Here is a 25,302-nt window from a genome sequence, read left to right as displayed (position 1 = left end):
GCCAGTGGTAGTATTACTTGGTTTCTCGGTAAATTTTTCCGATAATCAACATGATCACGTTGATTTCATGCTACTATAGAGCGTAATTAATGAACGTTAATAACCTGTTAACACAAATGTGAACGTAATCCCTGCTCAAATCTAATCCGAGGGATTAAAAAGGGACTCTAATTCGTTGCGCGTTCAGGCAAAATGCTGACACATTTTGTTTGTGTCACGATCTGTGACGTATTCCTTTCTCTATATCTAGACTTATGGATGGTTTGATGAATGGACACTTGTGGAAGGGTATGCCCTTTCGACGGGAGACTTCCTATGAGGCACAACCCTTCACAAGAGACACTCTATTGAAGAGACAGTCCTATTGTAATGTACCCTCTCATCAAGGGTCACACCCTTCACAAGGGGTACACACCTCTTCATGCACATACACTTTGGAGTACACACCTTTTCATGTGTGACTCTTCACTCTCTATATAAGAGAGGCGATGACACACTACAGATACCCTACAGACATTCAAGCAATACAATTATTCCTTGTTCTCTGCTATTTCAGTCTCCTTTCTGTTCCTTAGTACATTTCTAAATATAGTAAATCTAGGATTTCTTACAGTGGTATCAGAGCAAATTTCGCTCCTGCCTGTAGGAAATGCCCCCCACCTTCTAGCGCCTATCTGATACATTTCTTTCCGTTAGAAGGATATCCGTGCACAGTGTGCATGGAAGAGATGGAGAGAATGAGCGTAAAAATTTTTGGCGCCAACCCTGCCTAAAGTCATCAATGGCCTCTCCATCTCCCACACATCACGAGTTGATGTGAATGGACGCGACAAAAATCGTGTCTTTTCATGTGCTTGTGCTGTCCCAAAACCAAGGGACGCACCTTTTCCACCATCGGACACACCTTTTGATGAAGAGTCTTGACTCCTCACCCAAGGGACACACCCCATCGTGGCAAAAAGGTCACACCTATTCATGTGGGGACACCCCTTTTAAAAACAGGGACACACCCCTTCATGAAAAGGTGCACCTATTCCAAGGGTCACACCCCTTCGAATAGGCACACCTTTTGGAACCAAGCACTTATAAAAAGGGTACCTAGAGGGGTTAAAAAGGAAAACCCAGCCCCAAACCTTAGGTCTATCCTAGATTACCCAAAGGTCAAATAAACCCACCCTTTAAATTTTTTGGGCAACCACCCAATGTAGGCAGCCCAAACGAAAAGACAAAAGGGACGATCCATTTCAACGCCCATACAGATTTTCGTCAAACAGGTTGGCCTCGCTGCACAGCCCCTACCCTCGCCATTTCGCTGCCAGCCCCTAGCCTCGCCATTTCGCTGCCCTGCTCCCCTCGGCATATGCAACCCCTAGCCTCGCCAGTCTTTCGGCCCTGGTTCCCTGCTTGCAGCGCCAGATCAGCGATAGCCTCGCCACCCTGCAGCACTAGATTCAGCGTCAGCCTGCCATTTTGGTCGCAATTCAGCCTTGGACGCCATTGACAGCCTGGTTTCGCCAGTGACAGCCTGCAGCCTGGTTTCGCCATTGACAGCCTGGCTTCGCCAGTGACAGCCTGCAGCCTGCTTTTGCCATCAACCTATTTCTTCATAGACAGCCTGCCCCCCCCCCCCCCCTTTGTTGCGCTACATTATCTGCCAGATCAGCAGCAGTTCAGCCCTCTTCTCGCGATGAAGACAACCTGTTAAAAGCGCCCTGTTCCTGTTTTCCAATCCGGACCAGCCAGGCCCAAATCTGCTCCTTGCAACCCACTGCAACATGGACCTCCGGACAGAAATCTGCAAGCCTTTCTACGCAACAAATTGGAAGATTAAATCATTGCCAGGTGGATTCTTTCCCTTCTACTTCTAAGGATTCTCTTGTCATTATCAAATTACAGCAAATGAAAAACGCTCCCTTAAAGCATGGAAACCCCTGGTAATTCACCCGGCATTTCAAGGACACCTCAGGCATTATCTACCACACAATATCGTGTTTAGATTGCACCACCAGCCCATTTCGGAGCTTTGGCATCTTGGGTCTTCTGTGTCACGTGCCCTCCTAGTGATTTGGACCACATCCTATATCTTCTGCGTGAGGCACCTCAGTTACATTACTTCCTCAGCACAGTCCAGGTTGTGTTCCACGAGACACGAAGATACCCAGAACCCGATATTCCTCAAGAGTTTGCTGTCCATCTTTGGAGAGAATTTTACCCCTCACCTTCGGCATCTCCAAGGTACTCTCCACCTCCTTCAGCTCCCAAATATCCTCCTATACAGGTTGTACCTTCCCCAAGACAGTATTTACACTCTGAAGGCACTCCTTCTCCTGGATATCCTCCATCTCCGACAGCAGGTCCTTATCCCTTCTCAGATCCGTGGACTCTGCAACCTACTCCTGTACTCTCACGAGCAGTAACACCCCTTTCGTTATCACCAGTGTTACCTCACACAGGACCTCCTTTACCAGATTTCCACGGGTGGTTCCATCCTGCCTCGCCTGCCCCCTCCAACAAGAGCAACCTCAGGGAGCAGCCCGAATCCTCTTCCAGGAATGGTACAAACTAGAGCGCAGGTTCGTGCTTTTCTCACGGGGACCTCAGATATGTCGCAACACTCGCGTGCAGCCTCTCCAGAGATCAAAGACTCAACTCCAAAAAAGACCCCTGAAGTCAACATACTAGGCGAAACACTACTGCAACTTCAAATTTCCCAGCTTCAGGACAGCATCTCCGACTTGGTCCAGAAAGTCCAACAACTCCAAGATTCTCGCAGTACCACACATACACAGGATGACGTGACGCAACCAGACGACTATGCGGATTCATTTCCACCTGAGGTAGAAAACATTGAACTACCTGCCCTCTACCATTTACTTCAAGCTTCCAAAACTAAAAGACTTGACATCAAACTTCCGGAAGCCTACACTGGTCAACGCAATCGCCGAACAGTTGACCAATGGCTCACAAAAATGCGCATGTATTTTGATACTGTTGACCTCTCTGAAGGCAAAAAGATCGCCTTGACAGCCTCCCTCCTCAAGGATACAGCTTTTCTATGGTGGCAAAGACGCTTAAAGGACGGCAAAAGTGTGTTAACATGGGAACGTTTTGAACACGTGCTCCGTAAGCAGTTCATACCTGCCAATGCGGACTTCCAAGCACGATCAGAACTCCGACAGTTCGAGCAAACAAGCTCCCTGTCTTCCTACATCTCTCAGTTCACCACATTGGTGCTAGAGATTGATGGTTTAACTGAGGATGATCGCCTTCATGCTTTCATCTCAGGCCTAAATCCCTCGTTACGCATTGATGTCCTTAAAGCTAACATCACCACCACGACTGGCGCTATTGCTTACGCAGAGCGCATTACAGATTTCCAAAACACAGGGAAGCAGAGTGCTAATCGCACACAGAACTCTACTATGGCCAAAGGTGCTCGCCCTCAAGATAACACCTGGTTTCGAAAAAACTCCGGTAATCAAGGTCAGCGACAGTCTCAAGAACCCCAGAAGTCTCAAAAATCGTATGCTGGATTCCAACGGAAGCACTCCTTCAAGGATCGCGCCGCCTCTTCTTCACAAAGTCATCACCGACATTCCCAACATAAAGGTGCGGCCACTGACAAGAAGAACAACTCCATCACAAAAGGACTTTGTACCATCTGTACAGGTGACCATAGATGGTTCAATTGTCCCAAGCGACCAAAGCAAAATTCCAATATGGAACCTAGCACTTCCCAAACAGATCCCAAACAGAAGATGCTACCCCAGCACAAGACAAGAAAGGCAAAGCTGTTAGAATGGCAAATACCATCCACATGAGCCTTGCCAGCAACCCCGAACCTTCCCTAGCCACTCAAGTACTTTGTGTTCAAGGATCGATTCGTGGAACAACGGTCACTATCCTCATCGACAGTGGCTGCTCTCATAACTTCCTAGCTAGTTATATGGTCGACAACCTTCAGTTGACCACCAGTCCTAGTCTCATGGACTATCAGATTGAACTCACAAATGCAACTACCTTCTTGTGCAACACCAGGATCAAAAACTTGTCTTTTCGCATCCAACATTATACGGACAAGTTGAACTTCCACATCATGCCTCTTTCTCAATACGATCTCATACTTGGACAACAGTGGCTCTATGACTATGATCCATCAATCAGTTTTCGCAGCCATACTATCCAATTTGTCCACCAGGGAAAACTTATTGAGCTAACTGGTTTAAGGGACTCTCCTTCAACCCCAGTTGCCTCTGCCCTACAAGTAAAGAAGTGGGTTCGTAAACGTCAAGTAAAGACTTCACTTCTGTTGGTTACGACAGTAGAGGAGACACCAACAAAGGATCCTCCTGAATACCTCAACCAACCTTTTTTCCAACCCTACCTGGATATTTTTCCACAGGAATTGCCAAAGCAGTTACCACCTCGACGACCAGTGGATCACCCGATCGAACTTATTCCCAGCAGTAATCCACCGTCAAAACCTCCTTATCAGGTTTCTTACACTCAAAATGAAGAAATCCAAAGACAGGTGACCGAACTACTCGACAAAGGTCACATTCGGCCCAGTCGCAGCCCTTTCGGATCTCCTGTACTACTGGTGGAAAAAAAGAATAAGTCAATGCGCCTCTGTATTGACTACCGAGCCCTCAACAAGCTCACTATCAAAAACAAGTATCCATTGCCTCGCATCGATGACCTCTTCGATCAACTTCTACATGCAACACAATTCTCAAAGATTGATCTTCGTTCAGGTTATCATCAAATTCGCATACGAGAAGGCGACGAGTACAAGACAGCTTTTCGAACAAAGTATGGACACTATGAATGTTTGGTCATGCCTTTTGGGTTAAACAATGCCCCGGCCACATTCATGACACTAATGAACGACATCTTCAGGCCTTTCCTCGATAAGTTCGTCATCATTTACCTCGATGACATCCTCGTTTTCAGCAGATCCCTACATGAGCACAAACAACATCTTCACCAAGTTTTTGAAGTTCTCCGCGCAAATTCTCTCTACATCAACATTGAGAAGAGTGAGTTCTTCAAGACCCAACTCGAATATTTGGGACATGTTATTTCCGCTCAAGGCATCTCTGTGGATCCCAAGAAGGTCGAGGTAATCCGAAACTGGCCTACTCCTAAGAATGTTCATGATGTCCGCTCTTTTCTCGGATTGGCAAACTTTTACCATACAAAGGTCTATCAGTTTTCTGAAATCGCTGCTCCTATGTCCGAATTATTGAAAAGCACAGCAGTTTTTTAGTGGCTTCCCGAAACAGAGTATAGTTTCCAACAACTCAAGCAAGCACTCACTACCACACCAGTTATGGCTATTGATGACCCAAACCTTCCATTTGAGGTCATGACCGACGCTTCCGACATCACTACAGGAGCAGTCTTGATGCAAGAAGGCAGAGTTATTGCTTTTGACAGCCATAAACATTCTGATATCCAAACCCGATACCCGGTTTATGATAAGGAGTTTCTTGCCGTTGTACATGCTTATCGCTCTTGGAAACATTATCTCATGGGAGCCGACTCGATGGTCAAGACAGACCATCACTCTCTAAAGTATATCTTTACTCAGCCAGTCATGAACGCTCGACAAGCACGCTGGGTTGAGTTTCTGGCCAACTTTCACATGACCATTGAGTACATTCCAAGACTACGCAATGTAGTTGCAGATGGTCTCAGCAGGTTAACTCTAGCATCAACTATGGTAATCTCTACATTATCTGTGGATGTTCCGAATTCATTCAAAGGGAAGTATTTCAATGATAAAGACTTCGGCACAGCAGTACAAGTTCTTTCAAAAGATCAACCTTCGACTTCCGAACAGAAGATTTTCTCATCCTATTCTTATACGAACGATCCTCCCGAGGTAACACTCAGATTTCATTACAACACTACCACAATCCTCCCGAGGTAACACTCAGATTATGGTAATTGTTGATCGATTGTCCAAAATGGCACACTTTGTTGCTTGCAAAAGCAGTGCACAGGCTCCGGACATAGCCAAACTCATCATACAACACATCTTCCGACACCATGGATTGCCCAAGAATATCATATCCGACAGAGATCCTAAGTTTACCAGTCACTTTTGGATTTCACTGTTCGAATCTTTGGGTACAACTCTACTGTTCAGTTCAGCCTACCACCCAGAATCAGATGGCCAGACTAAAAGAGTCAACCAAGTTCTAGAAGAAATGCTTCGACATTATATTCAGTCACGCCTAGCAGCTTGGGAAGAGTATCTGCCACTCCTTGAGTTTGCTTATAATAACTCTTTCCATAGTGCCATCAGCATGACTCCATTTCAAGCAGCTTATGGACACACTCTGATTGTACCAACGAATTTTGTACTTCAATATCGAGTGGCCCTAGCTGATCAACTGGTTCAAGAAATGCAAGACATTCTACTCCAAGTTAGGGATCATATGCGAAAAGCACAAGAGCGGTATCAACGGTCTGCCAACAAACATAGACGTCACCTGGAATTTGACACTAGTGACATGGTGCTATTATTTGTAGCCCCACATCGCTATAAGACGGTTAAGTCTGTGTTTCCTAAGTTGCCACCAAGATACTATGGACCTTTCCGGATCATCAAGAGAAATTCACCTTTAAGTTACAAATTGGAATTACCACCATCATGAGGTAAATTCCATCCGACATTTCATATTTCTTGGCTAAAGACGTACATTCCAGGTGATGAAGCAGTTCCTCCTGCGGGTGATTATGTCCCAGAAATCGAAGACGATTATGTTCTCCTTATTCCTGAGCGTATTCTGGACCATCGACAGCGAGAGACTCGACATTGACTTTTCACAGAATTCCTTGTTCTTTGGCAAGATCTGGACGACTCTGACGCTACTTGGCAATCTGATGAAGACTTACAGCAGTACCCTGACATTTTACAGCAGTATTTTCAGAATTTACAGTGATATTTTCTACATCAGTTCATTATCTCCACCAGGGTCTTATTTTGAGTGGGAGGGGATGTCACGATCTGTGACGTATTGCTTTCTCTATATCTAGACTTATGGATGGTTTGATGAATGGACACTTGTGGAAGGGTATGCCCTTTCGACGAGACACTTCCTATGAGGCACAACCCTTCACAAGAGACACTCTATTGAAGAGACACTCCTATTGTAATGTACCCTCTCATCAAGGGTCACACCCTTCACAAGGGGTACACACCTCTTCATGCACATACACTTTGGAGTACACACCTTTCATGTGTGACTCTTCACTCTCTATATAAGAGAGGCCCAATTGTATTGATGACACACAACAGATACCCTACAGACATTCAAGCAATACAATTATTCCTTGTTCTCTGCTATTTCAGTCTCCTTTCTGTTCCTTAGCACATTTCTAAAAATAGCAAATTTAGGATTTCTTACAGTTTGTAGGTCACTTGCCAATTATTATCAGCTCCAAAAGTATTACACTGTATATCTGTACACAACTGATTTTGTGGACGTATTCAAGAAGAATGTGCACTCTTTCATCACAAATAGACAAAGACATAGTCTTTGATCAGTTACTCACTCCTCGACGATAGCCAAAAAGATGAGGACTATGCACAGACAGGCAAACGGGTCGTCTTTGAGCCATCAGTGCCCAACTATATCCAAAATGCTTTCGACTGCTTCAAATTACAAACCAAGGATTATCAACCCAATCAAGCCTTGGACGTTCAACTAGGTCAAGGCAATACTATAATCGGCACTTGTTATGAGTTTTGCAATGCCGAAATCCCCTGTATATGCCTCCATGTCTTTGTCTCGCAAGACTTGCTGGGCTTCAAATCACAATGGACGATGGGTGGTACAGAGTTATGGTAAAGGTAAACTCTAGCATACATGATGCCCACTATCAAGGAGAGTTGGAGCTATGAGTTGAACAGAGCAAAAAGCGAGACAAGCCAAAGCTTTCAAGGCCATGCACACCCTCCATGTCACCCCCAGAAGTCCGAGTCAGTCAAGAAATACTCAAACTCCCAAATTTCCAAAAATTTGAGAAGAAGGTGGATAATCACAAAAAGACCAGCAAATCAATGCTCTCTCTAGAGGGCCTTGCATAGAAAAACTCGTTTTTAGCCTCTCTCCCTTGATGCAGCAGCTCCTCCTCCACCCTTTGGGACCAGCCAACTCCTCTCCAGGCCCTTCTTTCTCTTGCTGCAGGCTTTCTCTCTCCTCTGCCAGTCTTTCTCTCTCTACTGGGCAGAAATTCTCTCTCTACAGTTTAGGCTCTTTCCCTCTACAGAAATCAGTCCTCTCCTCTCCTCCAGAGCAGCAGCAGTACATCTCCTCCTTCCCCTGCCTGGGAGCAGCCATAAATCTCTCTCTCTAAAGCATTACTCCCTAGCAAGTTTTCTCTCTCTACTGTTCCAGCCCTTCCCATGCAGAAATCAGCCTCTTCTCTGCACTTTTGGAGCAGCAGCAGCATCTCTTTCCCATCTGCTAGCCTGGTAGCAGCCATGACACTCTCTTTCTAAAAGCATCACTCCTTTCAAATTTTCTCCTTCTAGCCTACAAGCCTCTTTTTTGAGTTGTTCTCACTCCAGCCTCTTGTTCTCACTCTTCCCATCCAAGGGGGCTGCAAAAGCATCAAAGACTCCATCTCCAAAGGAGTCAAGTAATGAGGGGAGTCTGTAATTTCAAGTTTGTCTCATTTGCAACACATTTTCATGTTGGTATTGCTCTAGATAACTAGTCTTGCAACTAATGTTGGATGGAAGTGGTAATTGTTGCAAGCTTCTTCCTTGAGGATTGGGATGTCTAGGAGCTGAATCTGTTCTAGTCTCAGCCATGGAGTCATTCTCTCTACTGTTTATCTCTTTCTACAGTGTTCCTAAGTCTTCTATCTAGGTCATAGTCATCAACTGAGTTCAAAGTTTGGGAGGTGCATTGCACCTTGGTCTTGTATCTCTTTTTCAAGAAATAAAGTGAGCCTGGATAACGGGGGGGGCTCCGTCTTAGCCCCTCAACCCACGTGTACTGTCAGCAAGTTTTGCAAATTTCAATTGTGTGTATCTCTTTATTGCTATTCATATTCAGCAAATTGTCAAGCTTTGCAAGATCTCACATTCTCATGCAATCTCTTCCAGTATGCATCCATGAGCACCTTATAAAATTCTGAATAAAAAGTTTGTAACACCCTATCTCCAAGTTGTCAGAAAGCACTGAGTAGTTTACAATTGCTAGGGTGAAGGACTTGTGGTATGAGACACAAGTTTAGAGTGTAGGCTAGGACAAGCAATGGAAGGTCAAGAGGCAAAAACGAGCTGCTGTAATGAATTTCTGCAAAACTCAATGAGAGAGTTCAAGAGACACCCAATATAACAAAAGCCTAGGACAAGGTGTCCTAACTGGTACATGTACTAACTATACCAACTGTCCTAACTGCCTATAATTAGGCCTACAAGGCACATACCAAGAAATGAGTAGCACCTATGGATTGCCCACAGAATGGCCTATAAAACCCCCTCCATGGTATGGGCTGAAGTATCCTGGACACATCTCAGAATACCTGAATAACTAATGTCATGGTTGCACATGTTCATCTCGTAGGGATATAGAAACCTATGACTGTACAGAGCATAACAAATCAAGTCACAAAAGATACTAAGTTTAAAGCTTGTCAAAAAGCTTCAAACTTAGGTCTAGGAAAAGCCTTCGTCTAAAGATCTACCAAGTTGTCTTCAGTGGGAACATAAGACAACTGAATATCACCTGCTGATAATGTCTCTCTAACATAGTGATAGTGAACCTCAATATGCTTTGTGCGGGCAATGAAAACTGGATTTTGTGCAACACTCTGAATATTAGTGATGAAGATGACGATGGGAGCAGTCTGACATCCATACGATCTGCAAGTAACTTCTGGAGCCAAACACACTACACTGTAGCTGTAAAAGTTGCTCTGTACTCGATACAACTAGAGGTCGCAAATGTAGTCTGCTTCTTGTTAAACCAAGAGATGCATGGAGTACCAAGCATGAAACAGTTGCCACTATGTGACACACGGGTGCCGGAACAGCCAGCCCAATCACTATCAGTGTATCCATGCATAAAAAATGAAGAATCGGCCTCATAGAGAAGGCCTAAATGCTAAGTGCCTTTGAAGTACCTGAAGACACGCTTCACGGCTTGCCAATGGTGTGTAAAGGGGATGTGCATATATATGCTCAACTGTGAAACAGCATACTGAAGATCGGGTCTGGTATGGCATAAATAAATCAAAAAACCAACTAGTGCTGACAGAGAGTGACATCACATGCATCACTACCATCCTCAGATGAGAAGTGAAAACCAGGCTCTAATGGTGTGGATATTAGCTTGCAATCCTCTCAAACTGAAAACACTGCAAAAGCTGTCCAATATACTTGGATTGTGACATCAAAACACCCCCCTCACTACTAGCAAATTGAATGCCCAGATAGTAATGCAAAAGACCAAGATCAAACATAGCAAATGTCCTCTGCAAGTCAAGCTTAAAAGCTGCAATTTGCTCGGCATGCGTCCCAGTCACAAGCATGTCATCCACATAGAGTACTAAAATCAGCAAATCTGTGCCACTCTTTCGGGTGTAAAGGGCAGCCTCTGTAGGGCTGTTCTGAAAGCCAAGACTAAGCAAATGAGCATGTAACCTGGAATACCAAGCCCGGGGTGCCTGCCTCAATCCATAAAGGGCTTTCTTTAAGCGGCATACCTTCCTTTTAGAACCTTCAACCTCAAAGCTAGGAGGTTGGGTAACATAGACTTCTTCCTGTAATGCCCATGAAGAAAACATGTCTTAATATCAAGCTGATGTACCTCCCAATGAAAGTGGGCAGCAAAGGCAATAAACAATCTTGATAGTAGTGATCCTAGAAGTGTGGGAAAAAATCTCCTCAAAGTCAATTCCTTGCTACTGTGCATAGCCCTTAACAACAAGACGGGCTTTGTAACGGTCCACTAAACCATCAGCTTTCCGTTTAATCTTATAGACCCACTTAGTCTCAATGGCATTATTGCCAGAAGGCAAGTCACAGAACTTCCAAGTGTTATTCTGATAAGTAGAATCCAATTCAGCTTGCATAGCCTTCAACCAACATTTATTTTGAAAGGCATCCTTATGGCATAATGGCTCTTCATTGCATGTTGTAGCAACCATGTAGAAGCAACCAAATTAGCATGTTCTTTCCGAACAGCTGCTCTAGAACGGGCTGGCAGAGGAGCATCTTATTTGCTGTCCTTTAGAGTGTCGAAGAGCCAACAGGGAATCTTTTTGGGCTCCTCTATTTCAGCGCTCTCATGATCAATAGCCATGTGTACAACATTTATTTTGAAAGGCATCCTTATGGCATAATGGCTCTTCATTGCATGTTGTAGCAACCATGTAGAAGCAACCAAATTAGCATGTTCTTTCCGAACAGCTGCTCTAGAACGGGCTGGCAGAGGAGCATCTTATTTGCTGTCCTTTAGAGTGTCGAAGAGCCAACAGGGAATCTTTTTGGGCTCCTCTATTTCAGCACTCTCATGATCAATAGCCATGTGTACAATATCCTGATCAATCTGAGGCATATCAGGCTATAAATCATGCTAATTTTCAGATTGCACATGTGGCTGCAAATGACCAATGGAAGGAAGAGTAACCTCAAATGTGACATCATCATGGGTCTAACGAAAACAAAGGCATTAAGCTGTCAAAGAGATTTGGGGAATCAACAATGTGCTGTTTTTGACAATCCAGCAAAGGCATAGAGGAAGATTCATCAAAGACAACATCCCTACTGACAAAAACCTTGCCCATGCGGGGCTGGTAGAGCTTGTAGCCCTTGCTCTCTGAGCTATACCCAATAAAAATGCATTTGACAGCTTTATCATCCAACTTTGTGCGTGTCTGAGAAGGCACATGTGCATATGCCAAGCATCCAAAAATCCTCATGTGAGAAATCATACGCTTATGACCTGTCCAAGCCTCATAAGGTGTAATGGTTTTCGATGCCTTTGTGGGACATCTGTTCAAAATATAATTTGCACACATAACAGCATCCAACCACAATTTGTTAGGAAAATTCTTGCCTTTCAATATACACCTGGCCATCTCCATGACTGATCTATTCTTTCTCTCAGCTACAGGATTCTACTGAGGAGTATATGGCACGGTGCATTGATGATGTTTACGTGAGACCAAAAAGTCAGCAAATTCCTTTGACATATAGTCACCCCCCTGTCTGTCTTAATGTGGGCAATTTTCAGCCCGCTTTCATTCTCTACCAAGGCAAGGAATGTTTGAAGCATGCAAAAACTTCAGATTTGGATTTCAAGGCAAAAATCCACGTATATCTGGTGAAGTCATCAATGAAGGTGACAAAATAGTAAAATCTCTTGAGAGCTGCAACCCACATGGATCCACAAACATCACTATGAATTAAATACAACTTGCCTGAGGCACCAACTCTCCCATCCTTGGGAAATGCAAAACGGTGCATTTTACCAAGCAAGCAAGCTTCATAAACATGCTTTGAAGGCATATGCATTTTAGGAAGATCAACAACCATACCATCCTTATGTAGCTTCACCACAGCCCCAAAGTTGAGGTGTCCAAACCTCTCATGCCACAAATGAGTCTCTGCCATGGTAGAAGTATCAACAGCATACGCATCTGCATCTGCAAGTCCAACATCATCCAAGCATCTGGCATATGCATCAAGTCTATAGAGCCCTCTAGTCAATGTGCCAGTCAACACCATAGTAAAGGCTTGTGACCGCCCACCTAACACCATCAAAGAGAACCTGATATCCACAAGTAGCTATGACCCGAAATGGATATGAGGTTTTTGCGGATGCCTGGTACATAAAGTACATTGTCTAGGGTGACTAGACCACCAAAAACAGAAGTAATGGCAACTTGCCCAATGCCTTCCCCTGTATAAGATGCATTATTGGCACATGTAAATGTCCCCCCCTTTGATGCATGCTCAAGTGAGCTAAATAACCTCCGTCAGGAATCAAAGAACCACGCCTCATAAACATCAGAAACTATCATGCAAACATCATGAACATCAGGATTATACTAACAAGTAACGAGAAAAGCCCAATGCTGGTCATATGCAAAATTAGTTGACTCATGTCGATTATCTGGACTAGGAGAACCAGAAACTGCAAGACTAAACTCTTTCTTCTTCTTTTCAGATGCAATTCTCTTCCTGCATTCAGAAATATCATGCTCAAGTTTCCTGCAACAGCTGCATCTCTTTTTCTTCTTCTTCTCCCCAGAAGAAGAGGCATCATGGGAGTGACCAGCATGTGTATGAGGGGGCTTACCAACTGAAACCTTGCCTTTGCCCTTGTTTTTATGCTATGCAACAAAGGCTTGATCACTAGCCATAGAAGCATTTCTGTTCGCACAGCTTTGTTCCTCCTGAAGTAAGAGGGCAACCAGCTGGTCAAAGGAATAATGGTTGGCATTGCCACTTGCAACCAACCTCAAAGTAGTAGCAAAGCCTTGGTAGGAGTCAGGAAATCCATCAAGGGTATTAGAAACAAGCTGAGAATTAGGAACATCAACCACCTCATCAATGTTGGCCAACTGCTCTTTCAAATCCTTCACACTGGTAAGATATGCATCCATATTACCACCCTCTTCAAGCTTCAAATCCTTCAACCAAAACATGCCCCATCATATAGGCCCACATAGGGTAATTTGTACCATCATCAAGTTTGTCCTCAACCCCAATCATCCCAAACAAATCATCCTTACTACCAGCCATAGTGCTGAAATGCAAGGCAAAAGCACCAATTGATAACGCAAATGAGAGGAGGGCAGTCTCCCAAAACCCAAAGGCGAATTTCTGCTCAAGCTTTCAAAGCTTTTCACTACAAATGTGTGGCTGTCTCAAGGTACCCTAGGACAGGGTGTCCTAACTGGTACATGTACTAATTGTACCAATATCGTAACGGCTTATAACTAGGCCTACAAGGCACATACCAAGGAATGAGTGGCACCTATGGATCGCCCATAGAATGGCCTACATGGAGCCTGAGGCTGGCTCGCTCTCATATCCAAGTGGTTTAGACCCCTAGCTCAAGGGTGGCTCGGATGAGCCTATAGCTGGGAGGTCTAGTGCCAACCCTTATGTGTTGAGTCTAGGGCGAATGCCCTGACCCAGATGGGTTTCTTGCAAGCTTGGCCTGTGTTCTGATTAGGGTTTTTGGTTATGGAGCTGACATGGATACCCACCATGGTCTAGGGTTGACCAGACCTGGCGAGGGTAGGTCAGAGCAACAAACAGGGATGGCACGGCAGTTTCTTGGAGCAGATAGGAGTGGCGCAAATCGCGATGGGGGTTGAAAAGGCTGGATGGGCAGCTAGGAGGGGGGACTGGGAGGGGCTCAGAAAAAGAGAGAAAGAAAGATTATTAACACATACGAAAGACCTTAGGGTCTATGAGACTGAAAAACACCAAAATAGAATGTCAGCTAAGGAGTGAGGCCACTAAACAAGCATCCAATCCCAAAGATGTTTGATACAAGAAAGTAAATGCATCATCATGGCTGCGAGAGAGAGAAACCCAAGGCAAGGATAGAGAAGGCAATCCCTAGGCATCGGCTACCTAGTCAACTATCCATCAATCCGAGTGAAATGAATTTGAGGAGCAAGACGTTTTACATTTTATATTATAACCATGAGTTGCGCCTTTGAGTAGCTTTGTTTTCCATGCAAAAGAAAGCATTCTGCTTGTCAACCCAATCAATTTGCACTATTCACTTGAGGCATAATAAAAAAGATTTATACCTAAGTTCTAGCAATACCCATGGCAAATCCAATGTCTGCTTTATGTAAAGCCAATGAAAATTTTCTAAGACTTTGTACATTTTATATTTTAACGATGAATCGCGCCTTTGAGTAGCTTTGTTTGCCAGGCAAAAGAAAGCATTGTGTTTGTCAACCCAATCGATTTGCACTATTTATATTGAGGCATAGTAGAAAGAAGTTATACCTCAGTTCCAGCAATACCCATGGCAAGTCCAATGTCTGCTTCATGTAAAGCTGGTGCATCATTAGTACCATCACCTGTAACAGCAACTACTTCTTGTTGAGCTCTTAGATGCTGTACCAACACCAACTTATCTTTTGGAGATGACCTTGCAATTACCTACAATGCCAAGCACAAGGAAAATATAAATTGTAGATACATAGATCTCTTTCGCTTCAAAAAGCACATGCATCACAAAGACTCAAATTTAGAGCTTGTAACTAGTCACATATTTACATTCACAAGCCTATTATAGGTTTGCTAAGTTTAGTGTACAAGTAGAGGAGCTTGTGAATTTAGTCATTAAAATGGTTGGGCATCTATACATATATATATGCATACATGTGTGTGTGTGTGCGCGCGCGCGTACGATTTCACCCCCCAAAAAAAAGTGTGTGTTACATATACATATACATATGCACATATATAGTTTTTCTTTTGTAAAAGAACCTTTCATTTAGAAGAATGTACATTCATAGATGTCCCGAAATGAGACAACTACTACTCAAAAAGTAGTAGGTGGTGAAAAAAGACCATCATAGCTGATCCAATGAAGAGCAGCTAGTACAGAATGAAAGCACACTTCTAACTGGGCCACAGGAAGATCTCCCATGAAGTCCGCATCCTGAAGGGAGCAATGCAGGGAGGAAGCGAAGAAATGATAAATATCCACAGGAGTGTCCGTACATCCAAGAGTTATGGGCATGATACAAAGAGCACACTGCCCAATAACAACAACCACCGAAGAACTGAACATAGTCTGATGTAGAGGCATATCTCCCAAAATAACCAAAATGCGTGCCAAAAGAGATGCCAGGAAGCCGAGCAAGAAGATAGATCCCCAGTCTGGGAAGCAAATCTCGGGCAATCGGGCAAGTCCAAAGCAAATGCAGGGCTGTCTCCCTCAGATGAGAACAAGATGGGCAAGTCGAGGAAGCTATACGCCTGGCAGCCAAGAAAGAGCCCGCCAGTAGTACACCTGCCAAATAACACCATAAGAAAAGTCTCTATTTGAGAGTGAGCTTACTGTTTCGAATACAACCGAGACAAACCTTCCACCAAGCAAGAGGTTTGTCAAGATGCCAAATCAAAAGCCCGTATTCCTGAATCCATGGTTGCAGGCGTGGGCATAGAAGATGAAAATCTTTCTTGGCAGTAAGATCTGCGACGAAAAGGAAGAATAACCTGAAATGCCTCGATCAAACTTCCAATCCATCAAAGAAAGATCAGTAGATAAGCGAGGGACAGGCTGAAATGGATGCAGCATGGTAGTGAGAATATGCCAAATAGGCCTGTGAAGCATCCCCAATCCTGGCCTGTGGAAAAGAAAGTGTAAGACCTCGATCATCCACCACATCATGTACCGTGGAGATACCGAGTCGATGCAGAAAATAAGCCTTTCTAGGCTGAAATGAGCTAACGGAGGATCAAAGACACGGCTCCAAGGAATACTCTGCAAACAAAGTGTATTTCCAAGATCCGGAAGAACGAGAGCACAAGTGTCCATGGCTGACGTTGCTCCAAACAAGTCAACAAGAGAGTAGCCCTGCAAGCTATCACATGAGTGTGAATTTTCAAAATATTTAAACCCCCATGCACTTTGGGCAAACAAACATAGTTGGAATTAAGAAGTCGAAGCGCCTTACAATCAGTTTTAGTGCGCCAAAGGCATTCCATAGCCCTAGATATGAATTTCTCAGTCTCTGCAAAAGACCAAGGGATTAAAGGCAAGTGAAACTGCACATAGGCCATTATAATGGAAGGCACAATGCGAAGATGAACATATACACATGCATACATACATACATATATGCATATATACGCTCGACACCCACACATACTCTTTTTTTAAAGGTGAAATCCATGTATGTTTATTTACAAGAAGCATTCCCTAGAAGAGATATCAAAAGATTTCAGTGTAAGGCCACACACACACACATATCTATGTGTGGTGTGCGTACACACACACACACACACACACACATATATGATACACAAGACACACTTTTTTTGTTTTTGAAATTTCTTTTGCATTATATTCCAAAGACACTATCCCAAAAAAAGGGAAGTGCCTAAATACATCAAGAGAAGACACATATATATGTACGTATGTATGTATGTATGTATGTATGTATATGTGTTAGAAGTTACCCAACAGAGGGTACAAACAGCGGAAGTGTAAACGACTTTATCTATCCTCGTTTTTATCTGTAGCCTAAACCTCTACTCGTCATTGAAACAATCACGGGCGATGGCTATCTCTTGTTCCACCCAGCCTATTCTCAAGGATAGTAAATCGTCAGATACGTATATGCCTTCGTTATTTTCCTTCATACTTATCCATGAGACCCTCAATTCCCTAGATAGTTCTCCTTGCCAAATGTCATCAATATAGCCTCTCCACTTGGTGCACCTTTTTTTACCCCTCTCTTGGGGCACATTAAAAACCACTTGCCCCTTGGCATTATTGCACATTTAGGTGCATCTAGGCCATAGCACTCAGAACTATCTAGTCAATGCCATTCCGCCCTCACCTAGGACCTTGGCAGTTACTTCTCTTGACCATTTCAATTACGCACATTAACTATTACAAAAGTTGGTCATCTAAGAGAAAATGCCCACCGATCTATCCGAGGTCATGCTATCCCGGCTAGAGCATAACATTCCTTCCCTCTTCAAGCATCAGCGTCCTCGATGATGAAATCTGGGAACGCTCTCCGTAACTGGTATACGGATTCCCAGGTAGCTTCCGATAGAGGCTGACCATGCCATGCAACCAACACCGTGGGTATCTTCCGATTTCGTATTTGCATTGTTCCTCGGTCCAGGATTCTTGTTGGCTGGCGCCTTGCAATATCCTCTATCTGCTGAAACAAACCACACCTTCGATTAGTGAGTCACCTGTATGCAAAAATTTCTTTAAGCGCGAAACATGAAAAACCGGATGCACCTTACACCCTTGTGGCAATTCTAATTTATAGGCTACACTGCCTATTCTCTTTAGAATTAACCACGGCCCACAATATCGAGGTGATAACTTAGCACACTCTCCTGAAGTCAACGACTTCGAGTGCGAAGGAACTCTGAGAAAAACTTTTTCTCCTTCTTCAAATACTCTTATAGACCGATTTTCATCCGCATACACTTTGGCTCTATCCATAGCCTGGCGGATATTAGCTCTTGCAAGTGCTACCATCTCCCGCATCTGAACTACAAAGTTCGCGGCACTAGGCACTTTCTGAGTACTCCAACTATAGTCGGATTAGCTGGTCTATAACCATAGTTCAGCTCAAACGGACTGAACCCGGTAGATGAATGTTTTCTATCATTGTAGGCAAACTCCAACAATGGCAACCACTTGTCCCATGTATGTTGCCTCAATGACACATATGCCCTCAGCATATCCTCTAAAGTCTGGTTGACTCTCTCCGTCTGACCATCCGTCTCAGGATGATCCCCACTACTCATTCCCAACTCAGTCCTTAGTGTATCAAATACCGCTGTCCAAAAATGACCGGTAAATCTGACATCTCTGTCTGACACTATGGATCTAGGCAATCCATGCAGACGAAATATATGTCTAATAAACAAATCCGCCACTTGCGGGGCACTAACAGACTCTCTAGTCGGAATGAAGTGAGCCATCTTGGTTAGACGATCAACCACCACAAGGATAGAATTATACCCTCCTTGTGTTGCAGGTAGCCCTACAGTCCGGGTGGCTTCACCCGCTCGGCCTTACTTACTTGACATGAGAAACACCGTGTCACATATTCATGAATATGCTTTTTCATCTTTGACCAAAAGAAATCTCGCTTCACGAGATCATATGTCTTCTCGACACCTGGATGTCCCTTATACGGGCTATCATGACATTGTCGAATGACTCTCTGCCTGAGATCATTCTGACCAGGTACTACAACCTTGCCATTTCTAACTAGCATACCATCCCTTATGGTATATCTTGCATAAGTTTGGCCTTTTCTGGATGCCAGGTCATCCTTTTCACTTTCCCCGGGTTTTAATACATGAGCTTTAGGCCATAAGCTCTGGACAAACTCGTCCACTTTTTGAGTTTCTCTTATCTCGGTCATTAGAGCACTCTCTAATACCGTAAAACTCAGGTTGTGCATAATGCAAGACAACGCATCAGCCACCTTATTGTCTTTTCCTCTTCGGTACCGAATTGTCAAATTAAACTCCTACATGAGCTCTGCCCACCTAGCTTGGCGGCCCCTCAAGTCAAGCTGTTTACAAAAATGTTTCAGAGTATCATGATCTACATCCACATAAAACTCTGAACCATACAGATAATGCCTCCATGTTTTCAAAGCATGGATAACAGCATACAACTCCAATTCATGAGTTGGCCAATTCCTTTGAGAGGGAGAAAGCTTCTTGCTTTCAAAGGCTACTGGCCTTCCCTCTTGAAGGAGAACTGCTCCTACCGCAATGCCACTTGCATCGGTTTCTAGGAACAACGGTTTCTGGGGATCAACTATTTTTAACACCGGTCCTGAGACCACAGCTTGTTTTATGGTGTTAAAACTTTCCTGTTGATTCTGTCCCCAAATAAAAGGTACTTTATCTGAGGTCAGATCAGTCAATGGCGATACTATTCCGGAATATCCTTTGATATGCCTTCTATAAAACTGGACAAATCCCAAGAATGATCACAACGCGGTCAGACTCTGAGGGATTGGCCAAGTTAGTATCGCAGCCACTTTCTTCGGATCCATTTCTACCCCCTGTGGAGTAATTATGAACCCTAAGTATTCAAGCCTAACCATACACAGTATAGTTTTCTTTTTATTCACATAAAGACTGGCTTTCCTCAAAGTACTGAACACTATCCTTAAGTGTTCACGATGCTCAGTAACACTCTTACTGAATATCAGGATATCGTCAATAAAATGTACTACGAACTTTCCGATATACGGACGTAGTAAATCGTTCATAAGCATGACGAAGGTCGCGGGAGCATTGGTAAGTCCGAAGGGCATTACCAAAAACTCATAGTTACCAAATCTGCTTCTGAAAGCGGTTTTGCGCACATCCTCGGCTCTAATCCGGATTTGATGGTAGCCGCACTTAAGATCTATCTTGCTGAAAATCACGGCTCCATGTAATGCATTTAGCAAATCATCAATCCGAGCCATCGGATACATGTGCTTAACAGTGATATTATTCAATGCTCTATAATCTATACAGAGGCGAAACGTATCATCCTTTTTCTTCTTTAATATCACTGGCGAAGCAAAAGGTGAGAAACTTGGTCGAATCTGCCCCAACTTGAGGTATTCTTCCAGTTGTCTACGCACCTCCGCTTCTTCAGCAAAACTCATTCTATAGGGAGGTCTATTTACAGGTTCTGCCCCCGGGATCAGTTCAATCTTATGCTGAACTTTCCGCTCTGGAGGTAACCCATAAGGTAGTTCATCCCTAAGACATTCAGAGAACTCCTCTGTTATAAGATTAGCCAGCTTGGCCATCTCACCACTTTGCGTAACATCAGTGCTAGCCGAAGAATCATCAACCGGCTCTACCGATGCTGTGCAAAGGAATAACAACTCTACTTGAGCCTTTATGATTTCCATTACAGAAACCAACGGTCCCTGAGGTATATCTTTTTCACCTCGCAATACATAAAGCACATCATTCATCTTGAATTGATATACGTGCTTTTTCCAATCAATGGCTGGATTCTTCCTAGAATGCCACGCCATTCCCAGGGCTATATCTGCATGAGCAAGCTTGGTCATTTCAAAATCAAGCTTCTCAGCATAGTCCTGAATCCGAAGTTCCAACTGCGTAACCCTTTGGTCCCATACTTCAGTTGAACTTCCATCTGCCATCCTGACTGTATACGCATAGTCAGATGGACTTGTTTTTAATTTCAGCCTCTTCACGAGCTTGGAGTTAATCACATTGTGAGTTGACGCCGAGTCAAACAACACAATGACATCATGACTGGCCACTTGCCCTTTCATTTTAATTAACTCCGTATCATTAAAGGCCGTATAACCCGTTGCTGCGGGCTTAGATAGGATGTTATCAGGTGCACTCGTCACTAACTTAGCAACAGATACACATAACAAACAAGGTACTAACCTCTGAGAAGGTCCCGCCAGTTGCATCTGCATATGTTCCGCATTGGGACTCTCCTGCATTTCCACGTCGCATTCAGATATTATCATATTAGCCGTGCGACGGTCTTTATTCAGTGGACAATCCTTCCACTGATGTCGCTGAAGGCAGCCGAAGCACAATCCTTCTTTTCTAGCTTTCTCTTTTTGTTCAGGGGTCAACGAGGACTTTGACCAAGCCCGGGCTGCCATTGGAGTTATTTTCTTTTTCACCCCAACGGTGGTACTTGTCTTTACTGGTCCCTCAACCGGCTTCACCTGCTTGGTTTGGCCACTTGGCTGCGAGACACTTGTCTTTGAAATCCATTTCCTCTGAAATCCCCCTTTTCTCGGGTGCTCATACTGAGTCCCTACCTGCACAAATCCACCAGATCTGCCTCTGGCATCCTCATAGTTCAGGGCTACTGCTATAGATTCATCTAGTGTAGTCACATATTTAGCCCGAACTTCCATTTTGATCTTGTCGTTCAGTCCATAGATATAGTCCTTTAACTGAACCAACATAGGGAGAGGGTCTGTTATTTTCATGACACATTCCCTGAATTTGTTAGTGTACTCTGCCACTGACAGACTCCTCTGACGAAGATTTCTATAAGCATCCCAAGCTCGGGATTCTTCATCAGGTGGGAGAAAGTGTTTCTTGAATTCAGCTTTAAACCCTTCCCAGGTGGTTGGAGCAACTTGATCCTTCTGTTGCTTTATCCACCATCTGTCCGCTGCCTCAATAAACAGGTGGGTGGCCTCGCGGATTTTCTTTAGATCGGATCTAATCTCACAAATGGCGAAGCCTTCTTCCCACTTGTGTAACCAAACCTCGATCACATCAGAGCTGCGCTCGGTCATCCGACCAGCGTACTTCTCCGGTCTGTAATTAGCGATATTAGGCACTTTGACCCTTGCGCGCTCTAAGGAATGTATACTGGGCTCTGGCTCTGCTGGAGCTTTGCCCTTATCAGACGGTCTAGCCTACAAGGCTTGCACCATCTCCCTGATCTCATTTTGACCAGCATTCACTTGAAGCTGCTGGTTCATAATCTGCTGTAAAGCATCCTCTAATATCGAAATCCTACCAATCAATGTAGGTACTGCATGCTGTGACATCTGTTGTGTAGACTGTACCCTAGACTCACTAGGATTCATTCTTGAATTCTGCCCTTCTGCCTCCATAAGTTCACAATGGAAGATGGGTTTTTTTTTTCTTTTTTTCTTTTTTTTTTTCAGTCTTTTCTAAAACCCGAATAACCAATATATACACCCTTCACTTCTATTCTGCTTTCGGGGTTTTTTTTCCTTTTTTTTTCTACAGTGCAGAAATAACCGGACTAATTGGAAACAAAAAAAACTGCATGGAAAGAAAGGCTCCCTGGTTGTTTCGCAACGATGCCAAATGTCAACCTGCTCTTTCTCAGACGTAGAGTTTCCCTTCGAAGTCCATTCCAAACAGGCTGTGCAGAGACCTTAAAATGCCTCACAGGCGGTGCTTCTGCAGGGCAGCAAGCAAGATGCGACCAAAATGTATCTAACGATTTTACGATAAATGTAATCGACGTGACGCCTTCACGTTACGTAGATTATCATCCCGCCCCAAAATCGTTCAGAAAAACCTGTCTGACTACCGAACCGCTACGTTGCCCCAAATTTAGCCGTCCATTAATTTCAATGCTCAGACATGCGCGTCGCTCGTCCCTGCTCCACGCTCGTGCTTCCACGACCCATCACTGCTTGCCCACAACCAGCCATACTCCAGGAGCGGAACAGACAGATTCGTGGTACGACGGCCAATAGCCCTCGGGTCTTCACCAAATTCTTGCTCGAGGCGATCCAATCTGAGCACGTCACCAACTCGGTAGACACCCCAACCACACAGTCGGGAACGCCGTCACTTAGGCGTCACTCTCTTCATCGAGCTCGATAGCTTTGCTTTTGACGCCCAGGCTTGCTAGGAGCTGTTTGACCTGCTTGCAATAAGGATAATACGACTTGCTGAAGACGACGACAGGGTTGGAGGAGACAAGGTTCTTCGCCTTTGCTAGCGCCATAACTCGACTCTCAGGATTCGAAGTTTACAGTGCTTCCCATCCACAGATTTCGTCGTAAATCACGAATCCCCCTTCATCCTCTAGCCTTGCTCTGATACCAAAATGTAAACGACTTTATCTATCCTCGTTTTTATCTGTAGCCTAAACCTCTACTCGTCATTGAAACAATCACGGGCGATGGCTATCTCTTGTTCCACCCAGCCTATTCTCAAGGATAGTAAATCGTCAGATACGTATATGCCTTCGTTATTTTCCTTCATACTTATCCATGAGACCCTCAATTCCCTAGATAGTTCTCCTTGCCAAATGTCATCAATATAGCCTCTCCACTTGGTGCACCTTTTTTTACCCCTCTCTTGGGGCACATTAAAAACCACTTGCCCCTTGGCATTATTGCACATTTAGGTGCATCTAGGCCATAGCACTCAGAACTATCTAGTCAATGCCATTCCGCCCTCACCTAGGACCTTGGCAGTTACTTCTCTTCACCATTTTAATCACGCACATTAACTATTACAAAAGTTGGTCATCTAAGAGAAAATGCCCACCGATCTATCCGAGGTCATGCTATCCCGGCTAGAGCATAACAGGAAGACTTATAGTAATGCCCAAGAGCTCACACAGTGTGGGTGTGGGTGTGTGGAATCACAATTTTCTTTACTTAATGTGCGTCACATAGATTAGCAGACTCATCAATAGACAATGAACCAGCCAGATAGAGAAACCACCAAAATAATATTTCCGTCCAAAACTATGGACACAATACAAAAGATATAGATCCAGAGTCCCACCAAGGGTGTGGTCCTCCGATCTTACCACAAGGTCCTTCTCCTATCAGCCAGTTATCTCTAGACTCGAGCCCGTGTGCTCCACCTCGAGCATCTGTAGACTTTCCGTCCAGTGTGTTCTTCTCCTGTGAATCAGCCTAGGTGGGCAGCCCCTGCCAAGCTTTGTATGCAGCACACAGGTCCCTGTTCCACTGCTCCAACCTACTTGTGAATGGCTGCTCCAGAAGGTATGATGATCTCAGCACCTTGCTGCCCTAGAAGACAGCCAAGGTCCAGCCTCTCCCTAGAGCTAAGTCTGCAGCACCTGTTGCACTCTCTCACCTCCTGTAGATAGGCCCAAAGAGTAGGCTTCCTGCTGCTCCTTTCTGCCCTGGAACTGCTGGTTGCTGGATATTGAAATGAGGCCTGTGGCCTCTGCTTTTATAGGCCCCAAGGGCCCCTTGAAGTAACCAACCAGCCAGCCCTAAATGGGCCGACTGGCTGGTCTGTTTGGGCCGACCAGACTGCCCCAAAACCAGCCCTTTAAGGTTCCAAAAGTAGGGCCCTTTGGCCCACACTTCTAGGGCTTTTGGCCCTCCAATCTAGGCAAGGGCCCAGCCTATTTAAGGCATGCCTCAGCCCACTGGCAGCCACATTTGCTGCTCCACCAGGCCCCAGCCATGTCAGCGCCTGTTCACCCTGCTCTCCTGACCGGCCTGTACCGCGCCTTTGCTCCAGCCGTCTGGTCATCTGCATCTGCTCCGTACCTTGCTTCCAGCCCTCTGTACTGGCCCGTACAGTGGTGCTGTCCGCCTGCACGTCTGCTGCAGATACTCACAGCCCAAAGACCTCGCTCCAGGCTCTCCAAGATGCTCTTGAGCAGTGCTGCCCACATGACAGCCTTGCTGCTGTCCATGTGGCAGCCATCTCTTCACTCTTGGCTGTGAGGTGCTGCCCATGTGGCAGCCCCCTCTCTTTCACTCCTCTAGGCATCTTCTGCCCTAGGTCTCCCTCCCCCACGCTCTCCTCATTTGGGGGCTTACAGATGGGGAGGTGACCTTTCCGACAATATGTGTGTGTATACACACACACACATATATATGTATGTATGTATGTATGTATGTATATATATGTGTGTATATTATGTATACACCTACAAACATACATACATATCTATCTCTCTCTATCTCTTTGAGTGTTGTTTGAGCTGCGATCGGTAGTGTGAGGAGTGTGATTCTGTCCTCTACTTTCCAACACTTAGAGCATCGCTTGCCCACCTGCTTCAATCTTTGCTTGATAATGCGTAA

General features: G+C 44.6%; 1 protein-coding gene across 3 annotated transcripts in view; it reads right to left on the bottom strand.

Moving 5' to 3' along the window:
• LOC147896246 (putative calcium-transporting ATPase 11, plasma membrane-type) overlaps positions 1-25,302 on the bottom strand; it is a 96,827-nt gene that overhangs the window by 32,223 nt on the left and 39,302 nt on the right. For 2 of the 3 annotated variants that reach the window (XM_087382516.1, XM_087382519.1), the window contains exons 4-5: positions 16,690-16,746; positions 15,008-15,163 (exon numbers count right to left, since the gene is read on the bottom strand). In XM_087382516.1, coding sequence (XP_087238642.1) covers positions 15,008-15,163; positions 16,690-16,746 — 213 coding nt within the window. The remainder of the gene's footprint in view (positions 1-15,007; positions 15,164-16,689; positions 16,747-25,302) is intronic. The other variant, XM_087382517.1, reaches the window with a different exon arrangement.

This window comes from Dipteris shenzhenensis, chromosome 12 (genome assembly GCF_047967505.1).
Source record: "Dipteris shenzhenensis isolate YYH24624 ecotype China chromosome 12, Dip_SZ_1.0, whole genome shotgun sequence".
Lineage (NCBI taxonomy): Eukaryota > Viridiplantae > Streptophyta > Polypodiopsida > Gleicheniales > Dipteridaceae > Dipteris > Dipteris shenzhenensis.
Note: the sequence above shows the minus strand (reverse complement) of the source record. Positions and strands in the feature narration are given on the sequence as shown.